General features: G+C 46.4%; 2 protein-coding genes across 2 annotated transcripts; one reads left to right on the top strand and one right to left on the bottom strand.

Moving 5' to 3' along the window:
* Nucleotides 1-14: 14 nt before the first annotated feature.
* On the top strand, nucleotides 15-6,570 carry LOC115759774 (neither inactivation nor afterpotential protein C). Its single transcript, XM_030700841.1, has 14 exons — nucleotides 15-102; nucleotides 552-878; nucleotides 941-1,804; nucleotides 1,870-2,807; nucleotides 2,870-3,162; nucleotides 3,228-3,499; nucleotides 3,562-3,848; nucleotides 3,911-4,060; nucleotides 4,124-4,221; nucleotides 4,297-4,350; nucleotides 4,982-5,169; nucleotides 5,225-5,640; nucleotides 5,698-5,986; nucleotides 6,037-6,570. The coding sequence occupies exons 2-14, from the start codon at nucleotides 594-596 to the stop codon at nucleotides 6,412-6,414; spliced, it is 4,512 nt and encodes a 1,503-aa protein (XP_030556701.1). The 5' UTR covers nucleotides 15-102; nucleotides 552-593; the 3' UTR covers nucleotides 6,415-6,570.
* Nucleotides 6,571-6,609: 39 nt separating this feature from the next.
* LOC115759776 (MTOR-associated protein MEAK7) lies at nucleotides 6,610-9,437 on the bottom strand. The gene is made up of 8 exons (XM_030700842.1): nucleotides 9,223-9,437; nucleotides 8,472-8,696; nucleotides 8,092-8,407; nucleotides 7,656-8,029; nucleotides 7,564-7,591; nucleotides 7,420-7,498; nucleotides 7,258-7,348; nucleotides 6,610-7,085 (listed from the first exon to the last, which is right to left on the bottom strand). The coding sequence occupies exons 1-8, from the start codon at nucleotides 9,349-9,351 to the stop codon at nucleotides 6,981-6,983; spliced, it is 1,347 nt and encodes a 448-aa protein (XP_030556702.1). The 5' UTR covers nucleotides 9,352-9,437; the 3' UTR covers nucleotides 6,610-6,980.
* Nucleotides 9,438-10,153: the final 716 nt, after the last annotated feature.

Below are 10,153 nucleotides of genomic sequence, written 5' to 3'. Positions count from 1 at the left end.
CAGCGCATCGTGCTGCAAGCGTGCGGTCGGTTCGGAAATTCACCAACAGAAACAAAGGATACCATCAACGTTCGTGCTGTGGCAAATAACTACTAAGCAAAGGTCTGTCTATAAGGATACTCGAGTGTTAAAGCTGCAAGATGTATTGCCTAAAAATAGCTAAAGCTTTTAAAGAAACTGTTACGAAACTGATTATGAATAGATACGTTTTCTAAGTGAACAATGAGGATTAGGCTTTAAGTCAAGTTTATTACCCTATACATAACTCAATTTTAAAAGTTGCCTTTTATCCTTGGATGATCTTAACATTCTGGAATACTGCTTTCTTAAAAAAAAACCAATTTCTCATTATCCTTGGCATACTGTCCTAAGAAGGAATTTCGACTGTGTTACAACTGCCCCAACTAAGCCCTATCCAATTTTTGTCGATGGGGGCCTCAACCCTAAACATCCCCATCTGCTCACTGGTAATCGGGTGAAACCTTCCAAATTACTAATGCGATTTACCATTGTTATTCTCTGCGTTACCTATTCACCATAAAACACTTTAGCAACTATTATATCCTGTGAGTATCCTGATCAAGTGTGACAAAATGTATTTGCCGTATACGCAATTGCCGGATCCAACCGATAAATTCGAGATCTATGAGGAGATTGCGCAGGGTGTCAATGCGAAGGTGTTTCGAGCCAAGGAACTGGACACTGATCGCATCGTTGCACTGAAGATACAGCACTATGACGAGGAGCACCAGGTGTCCATTGAGGAGGAATATCGCACGCTGCGCGACTACTGTTCACATCCAAATCTGCCCGAGTTCTACGGCGTCTACAAGCTGTCGAAACCCAATGGACCCGATGAGATTTGGTTTGTCATGGAGGTTAGTGTACAGCCGAGAATTCCAGCCGTATTCCAATCCATCTAACCTTCAATCGTTTACAGTACTGCGCTGGTGGCACCGCCGTGGACATGGTCAATAAGTTGCTGAAGTTGGACCGTCGCATGCGAGAGGAGCACATCGCCTACATCATCAGGGAAACCTGCCGCGCAGCCATCGAGCTGAATCGCAATCATGTTCTCCATCGGGACATACGGGGCGACAACATTCTATTAACCAAAAACGGATGCGTTAAGCTGTGCGACTTTGGGCTGTCGCGTCAGGTGGACTCGACGCTGGGCAAAAGGGGCACCTGCATTGGATCGCCCTGCTGGATGGCACCCGAGGTGGTGGCAGCTATGGAAACCCGTGAGCCGGACATTACAGTGCGTGCCGACGTCTGGGCTCTGGGCATAGCCACCATTGAGCTGGCCGATGGTAAGCCTCCGTTTGCAGACATGCATCCAACAAGGGCCATGTTTTCGATTGTACGCAATCCACCGCCCACATTGACGCGTCCGACGAACTGGTCGCAGCAGATCAATGACTTTATAGCCGAGTGCCTGGAGAAGAATGCTGAGAATCGGCCCATGATGGTGGAAATGGTGGAGCATCCCTTTCTCACCGAACTCATTGAGAATGAGGAGGAAATGCGTTCCGATCTGGCCGAGATGCTGGAGCTAGCCAGCGATGTCAAGACGTTGTACAAGGAGCCAGAACTCTTTGTGGACCGAGGCTACATCAAGCGCTTCGATGAGAAACCGGAACGGATGTATCCCGAGGATCTGGCGGCCCTGGAAAATCCGGTGGATGAGAGCATACTTGACTCGTTGCGCAACCGTATGGAAATGGGCGAGTCCTACAGCTTCATTGGCGACATTTTGCTATCATTGAACTCCAATGAGCTCAAGCAGGAGTTCAGCCCTGAGGTGCGTCTCTCATAAAACCAACTGCTCTTCCTAAGCAGAAAACGTAATTGTTGTATCTTTTGTAGTTCCATGCCAAATACAAATGCAAGTCCCGTTCGGAGAATCAGCCGCATATCTTTTCCGTGGCGGATATAGCCTATCAGGATATGCTGCACCACCGCGAACCGCAGCACATTGTGTTCTCCGGCGAGAGCTTTTCGGGCAAGTCCACGAATGCCCGTCTGCTAATCAAACATCTCTGCTATCTGGGCTCTGGCAATCGTGGCGCCACGGGGCGCGTCGAGAACTCCATTAAGGTCATACTCATGCTGGTGAATGCTGGCACACCGGTTAACAACGACTCCACACGGTGTGTCCTGCAGTATTGCCTGACCTTCGGTAAGACGGGCAAGATGAGCGGCGCCGTCTACAACATGTACATGCTGGAGAAGCTGCGCGTGGCCACCACGGATGGCAGCCAGCACAACTTTCACATCTTTTACTATTTCTATGACTTTATGAATCAACAGAATCAGCTGAAGGACTACAATCTCAAGTCGGATCGCAACTATCGCTATCTGCGCATACCGCCAGATGGGCCACCGTCCAAGCTCAAGTATCGACGCGATGATCCTGAGGGCAATGTGGAGCGATTTCGTGAGTTCGAGAGCATTCTGCGCGACTTGGACTTTAGTCACAAGCAGCTGGAAACGGTACGAAAAGTACTAGCTGCCATTCTTAACATTGGCAACATACGCTTCCGTCCGTCGGGCAAATACGCCGAGGTAGAGAACACCGAGATTGTCTCCCGCATATCGGAGCTGTTGCGCGTCGATGAAAAGAAGTTCATGTGGTCGCTCACCAACTTCATCATGGTCAAGGGCGGCATTGCCGAGCGGCGACAGTATACAGCGGAAGAGGCACGAGATGCTCGGGATGCGGTCGCCTCCACGCTTTACTCGCGTCTGGTTGACTTTATTATCAACAGAATCAACATGAACATGTCCTTTCCACGCGCCGTCTTGTGAGTATTGGCTTAGAGGTGCCCTAGACTCTTTGATAATAATTGCTTTCCTGCCCTTACAGCGGCGACACGAATGCCATAATCGTGCATGATATGTACGGTTTCGAGTGCTTCCATCGGAATGGCCTGGAGCAGCTGATCATCAATACACTGAACGAGCAAATGCAGTATCATTACAATCAGCGCATCTTCATTAGCGAAATGCTGGAAATGGAAGCGGAGGATATTGACACCATAAATCTTAACTTTTACGATAACAAGACAGCGCTAGATAATCTGCTTACCAAGCCCGATGGACTTTTCTACATCATAGACGATGCATCGCGCTCCTGTCAGGACCAGGATTTGATTATGGGTAGGATCAGTGCTCTTCCTCATTTTCTCTCTCTCTCGACATTATCTTTGTGGTGTTTTGTTTAGACCGCGTGTCGGAAAAGCACAGCCAGTTCGTGAAAAAACACACTGCCACTGAGCTATCCGTGGCCCATTATACGGGCCGCATCATTTACGATACGCGCGCCTTCACCGACATCAATCGCGACTTTGTGCCACCCGAGATGATCGAAACGTTCCGCTCCTCGCTGGACGAGAGCATCATGCTCATGTTTACCAATCAGCTAACCAAAGCTGGCAATCTAACCATGCCGTTTGAGGCCGTACAGCATAAGGATGAAAGCGAACGCAAATCATACGTGCGTTGCATGTACTCCTGGTACAGATTAAGGCCCCTCAATTAACATTTGATCCATTGTAGAATCTCAACACGCTCAGCGCTGGCTGCATCTCGCAAGTGAACAACCTGCGCACCATGGCGGCCAACTTCCGCTACACCTGCCTGACCCTGCTCCGAATGCTCAGCCAGAATGCGAATCTGGGCGTGCACTTTGTGCGTTGCATACGCGCCGATCTCGAGTACAAGCCGCGTGCCTTCCACTCGGACGTCGTGCAGCAGCAGATGAAGGCGCTCGGAGTTCTGGACACGGTTATTGCACGACAGCGCGGCTACTCCACGCGGCTGCCCTTCGAGGAGTTCCTCAAGCGGTAGGCTGCAACTTTGACTGTGCTCACAATCCACTAAGGTCTCCTTCTGAATGATTCTGCAGCTATCAATTCTTGGCCTTTGACTTTGATGAGACCGTTGAGATGACCAAGGACAATTGCAGGCTGTTGTTTTTGCGCCTCAAAATGGAGGGCTGGGTTCTGGGCAAGACCAAGGTCTTCTTGCGCTACTACAACGACGAGTTTCTGGCCAGGTGAGCTCGACATCGAAATCGAAGTCGTCTCAGACTAACCACATAGCTGCGCATCTTTTGCAGGCAATATGAGCTGCAGGTAAAGAAGGTCATCAAGGTGCAGTCCATGATGCGTGCCCTGCTCGCGCGCAAGCGCGTCAAAGGAGGCAAGGTCTTCAAATGTAAGTGGCGCCATCTAACGCAATGCAGTTGTACTTAGCCACGGCAAGTCCTTAACTCTCTGTCTCATCACACAGTGGGCAAAAAGGGGCCAGGCCAGCATGATGAGGCCGCCAGCAAGATACAAAAAGGTAAAAAAACTCAAGTTGATAAACTTAAAGATTTCGATGAGGAGCATATCGACATAAGCGAGACTCCATCGGAGGCCGATGAACTGTTTCTGGAAGCGCGTAAAGACGAGGCTCTCGCCGCAGTGTGCATCTCCAAAATCGAGCAGGCCTCAGTCGATGAATAGATCTCACACCAATAACCTAATCAAGCAATGCCCATGTGGGCACTATACTAACTCGTGGAGGTAGCCTTACCAATGCCACATACCAAATACTACATACTACTCTGCATGCATATAATAAAATATCAAAGTAACCAAGCCACAAGTTTACATTAGTAGTAGTCTAGGGTGTCCGGCTGTTGGATAATTTAAGCCGCTTAGTGCCAACATCTTTGGTGTTTACCTTTGGCTACCAACCCCAAGCCACCCTCACTGATGCAACCAATAGGCTTACCGCGCCACAAACAGAAACAGAATTATAAGTGTTGCATAGAAAATAAATGAAAATTTAATTAAATTAAGGTGACTCCCCGCCCATTGACCGCATTTCTAACTGGCCACTAACCCGCTCTATCTCTCTCTCTTTCTCCTCCACATCTCTCTTTCCCTCTCCCTCTCCCTCTCTCTTTCTCTTTTGTTTTCTTGAGCAGCTTTTCGGGGCTTCCGCGACCGTGTCCGCTTACCTCCGCTGGTCAACGAGAAGTCCGGACAGCTCAATGAGAACACGGCGGATTTCATTCGGCCGTTTGCCAAGAAGTGGCGTGAAAAGTCCATATTCCAGGTGCTGCTACATTATCGCGCCGCACGCTTCCAGGACTTTGTCAATCTGTCACAGCAGGTAAGCTCTCACATTGAACATTGATCCTGAGCTCTAATCGAACCACCTTCAACAGGTGCACATATACAACCAGCGCATGGTGGCCGGTCTCAATAAATGCACCCGAGCAGTGCCATTTGAGCGGATTAATATGCGCGAGGTGAACTCCTCGCAGCTGGGACCGCTGCCCGTGCCCATCAGCAAGATGCCGTTCCGCTTGGATCAGATACCTTTCTACGATACACAATATATGGTGGATCCGGCCAATTCGATTTCACGGCAAACCTTTCCCAATCACTTGTTGCTGCAACAGTTGGAGGAAGACGAGCCCTGGGACAGTCCGTTGCAGCGTAATCCTTCGATGACCTCGTGCTTGCTCACCTACAATGCGTATAAGAAGGAGCAGGCCTGTCAGACCAACTGGGATCGCATGGGCGAGAGTGACAATATCTACAACCAGGGCTACTTTCGGGATCCACAGCAGCTGAGAAGGTAAGCCGAATGCACAATCTCAATGGGTTCTCGTGCTGATCAGGGTATGCTCGTCAGGAATCAAATGCAAAAGAATATGAATGCCTACAACAATGCCTACAACAACTACAACAGCAACTATCAGAGCAACAACATGAGTGGCAATTGGGGAGTTCATCGGTCGGGCTCACGTCGCAATTCCTTGAAGGGCTATGCGGCGCCCCCTCCACCACCGCCCATGCCCTCCTCCAACCAGTATCGCAATAATCCCAATCAGCAACAGCGCAACTATCAGCAACGCTCCTCATATCCACCCGCCGATCCGATACGAGAGCTACAGAATATGGCACGCAGAAATGAGGACGATGTAAGTAATTAACAGCATTACGGGATAAAATTCAGATTCCCGCTTTGCAGAACTCGGAGGAGCCACCATTTAATTTTAAGGCCATGCTGCGGAAGACAAACTATCCGCGTGGCTCCGAGACGAACACCTACGATTTCCACAATCGTCATGACTCGAACCATGAGCAGCAGCACACATTCCAGGCGCCAAAGCTGCGTTCCACGGGCCGACGCTACGATGACGAGGGCCAAAACTCCAACTATAATGCCGGCAAATATGGTGTGGCACGCAATTTTGGCCAGCGTGCCCCGCCGCTGCGCCAGACACCAGCGAGCGTAGGACGCAGCTTTGAGGATAGCAATGCACGCTCCTTCGAGGAGGCGGGCTCATACGTAGAAGAGGAGATTGCACCTGGCGTGACACTTTCGGGCTATGCTGTTGACATATAAAATGCATTAGATATCTATTTAGTATATTGCAGCATGCGAGGTAGTGGCTAAGTGGCTTCAATTAAAAGCTTTGTAATTTAATATTTAAAATTATAGTACCCACCGTGAGTACTCTAGCAGCCATAAATTTTCCAAAGAGTTTAATGATTTAAGCAATAAATTTGAGTTCGGCAAATAATTTGCGATTTATTTAAACACGAAAAAGAGGTTTACGACGATATTACATTGCTTTTGAACGATTCATTTCACTTGTAGTCCTAAAACGCAACAACAATACTTTCAGTATTACATAGACACTATGCATAATACATTGTTTATACGTATACATATATATATATATAGCTATATTATATTATTACATTATTGCCTTAACAAAAGTTTGAAGGAATGGAAAGAACAAACACTTTCTTGTATACAGGATTTGTTTTAAAGTGTGTAGGAAGGTTTTTATGGCTAAAGTAAATATGTAAAGGTTTTAACCGCACACCCAAAAGAGATATAGTGCTATAAATTCTTGAACGTGATAAAACCGAGCTTTCACTTAATGCCTTGAACAGCGACCGCCATCAATCGTCCATGCCCGGTTCACGAAGCCCATCCGAGTGCATTTGCTTGCCAGCAATTTCCAGCATGGCACGATCCTCCAGATTGCTGTCCAGCACAGAACGTTTCTACAGAAAAGTCAGCAAAGGTAATCATAATTCTTATATGAATATGCGCTAACTAAACACTAGTTGAAGATTTTAACCAAAAACAATTTTTAGGTTTTTTTAGAAGTCTTTTTTTGGAAATGTTTATAAATATGTAAAATATTTTGTTTTTTCTAGTGTGTAGAGTGTTTACCTGACCATCCCCGCCCTCGTCTTCATCCTTGACGGGCAAATCGCCGACAGCCCAAACCTCCAGGTTACGTATTTTGAATTGCTTACGTTTGCTGTAAAATATTGTATTGTTGTGCTTTTAGTAATGCGCAGCAAAAAGAGTATATAAAATCAAAAGGCGCACCTGAGCTGCACATAGTCGCTATATGTGGTACAGCTCTCCACACTCTGACCCTCGCCAAACATGCAGTCTAACCAGAGGCCTGCAAAATGGCAGTTAATGTATAAATTGATTCTAATTATAAGCTTTAAGTGATATTGGTCTTACCCCAGAAATCAAACTGCCCGCCCATGCCCTGTACAGAGAGTTGAGGTTAAAACGCTAATCGATACACATTTTTAGAGGGCATAAGTACTCACCAGCCCATTGGGCATTGTATGCTGATTCAAGTTAAGATACTGATAATGGTCATTGTAGCCAGTGGAGCTGAAACAGCGCATGGCTGGACTGAGCGTATAGAGCAAAGAGGTATCGTCGCCACCAAACTGAGGCTTAAGGGACCATGATTCTGGTGCATAGCCGCCAAATATGTATTGATCCTCGTCTTCAATGAAGAACAACGTGGGCCCCTTGTCGATCATCTTGCCAATCATGGTGGAGAAACTCTCACCGTGGACTTTCGATGAAAATAGGAAACGCCATTTGTGACGCATCTCGCGCGGCAGCTGTGCATTTATATACAGCACATGTGGAAGCTCGATGATGGGCCTGTAGTGACTGCTGTGCGGGGCATCTGTATGCGCGAATGTGATTTACGATTGTCATGATTGAGGCGTACAATAGAACATTACATACCGCACAGTTGAGGCAGAATGGAAATTTCCACATCTTTGATGATTGTGCGCTTGCTGCCACCATGGCGTGTGTAAAGCTGCACGAAAACCTCGCGCCACAATTGCAGAAACTGCGGCGTGACATGCAGCCAACGTTCCAGTGCTTCATTGTGCAAAGTGTGCTCCAAATCTTTGCTTAGGTTACGCATCAGGCCCTTGGCAAAGCTGCAGACTGAACGTTCGGTTGTGAGAAAGCCCAAATCCTGCCATTCCTTAATGATGGATCCCTTCGAGGTGCTCTCCAGATGCACATAGCTCTTTATGACCGAGTGTATATACTGCAAGCAGGAAAATTGGTTAATTGATTTATTTATCATTTCATCATTTAGATTTAATGCTCACCTGTTCAAGCTGTTTGCTGTTGTAGCTGTCGTTGGCGCCGCGTTGCAGCGACGCCAGCATCATTTGCATCTTCATCTCAATGCTGCCACGTTCCATAATGTAGTAGGGCTCGCCAAATTTCCTCAAGGGTATATTAATGCAATGCTGTCCAGGTTTCGTTGGCATAAACAGAAACTGAGCCGTGCCCTCGGCTAGCGAACGCTCGATTGTTTGAGACCATGCTTCCTGTTTGAAACACAAAACAAATAGAATTAAATTCAAATTTACAAAAAATAATAAACAAATTCTTGCGATCGTAGCCAAACTCGGCCACAGAGTAGGGGACAAGCTGTTAACGCTGAAATTGGCTGCATTCGTCGCGTCTATTGTTTATTATTAATTCAATTTCGTTGCCATAATTATGTGCGCCAACCCCCCTTTGGATTCACTAATTCGTTGGCAAGCAAATCACACAAAGGCAAAGCAAACACAAAATCAGTCGCAAATGCGAAAAGCAAACAAATTGAATAAACCAAAGAGACACGTTCGGCCTATACAACAAATGCGAAGTGTTATTGATAACGCCGATAGCGACAATGACGACAGCTTGCGCCTCACATAATATATCATTTGCGGTGTCGCATGACACCAGACGCACAACTGACTGTTGCAGTGAACCTTGAACTTGTGACCGGAACAGCCACTGCAGGCAAGCAACTGCAGCCATTGATTTTTGGCTAGCCCAAGTGCAACGACCCACTGTGCCACCTACCACGAGTCGATCTTGTGTTAATTTCTCTAATGCGCCGCCGGATGCGTTGCGGTACGCCGTTTCTAGAAAGCGCAGCTCCTCGGCTGTGTATAGATTGTCCGATTCTCGTTTGCCACTTGTGTTGCCCATCGTTATGTGATCGTAATTTATAGAAAGTAAACACGCTACTGATGCCTGGTTTTTAAATTGAACAAGAAAAACACAACAAAGACGTAGCACAGCTGTTGTGCAGTGTGACCGCAGGCTTGTAGCATAAAAATACTGCACACTCAATTCGCCGCACCGCAGCCGCTGACCGGTGTTACCATTGCCGCCAGTTAAAAGCGCGGGCTTTTTTTGGCGCGCTCTTCATACACATTCGGTATATTTTGAATCTAATCAATTGCCGTTACTTTGAAATTAGTTTATAGCACACAATTGTGCATTACTTGTGTTTTGAATATGATTATTATTTGAATGTTCACATGTAACACATAATTGTACATAATGTGTGCTTTTTTGAATATGATTATTATTTGAATGTATCCAAAAATTATAAAACAAAATCTCCCGGTATTAGAAAGTCCGAAGGCCGGTTTTTGACCAGGCAACTAAGTTAGAATATCAAATTGAAATGAACTATAATTAAATAACAAGTACTGCTGTGTGGGTAGTAATATGTAATATGTATATATAGACATGCTGATCATACTAACCAACTGAATATATATGTCTGGCTGGGAGAGGTCACTTCCAAATATTGAATCTTTCAAAAAATGTTGGCCATGTACCAAATTTTACTGGAATTCACTTTAAAACATCTTTTTGTATATTTTCTCACGTGACATTAAACCAAAAATAGCAACTTTTGAAATGTGATATCATGTTCCGCTTTCGCGATAAGAAAGCTATTATCAGTGATTATACGGCAATCAAAGTGAAAAAAAATGAC

This window comes from Drosophila novamexicana, unplaced genomic scaffold, assembly GCF_003285875.2.
Source record: "Drosophila novamexicana strain 15010-1031.04,08,12 unplaced genomic scaffold, DnovRS2.1 tig00000387-arrow-pilon, whole genome shotgun sequence".
NCBI classification, from domain to species: Eukaryota; Metazoa; Arthropoda; class Insecta; order Diptera; family Drosophilidae; genus Drosophila; species Drosophila novamexicana.
This window is presented reverse-complemented; position numbering and strand designations above follow the sequence as displayed.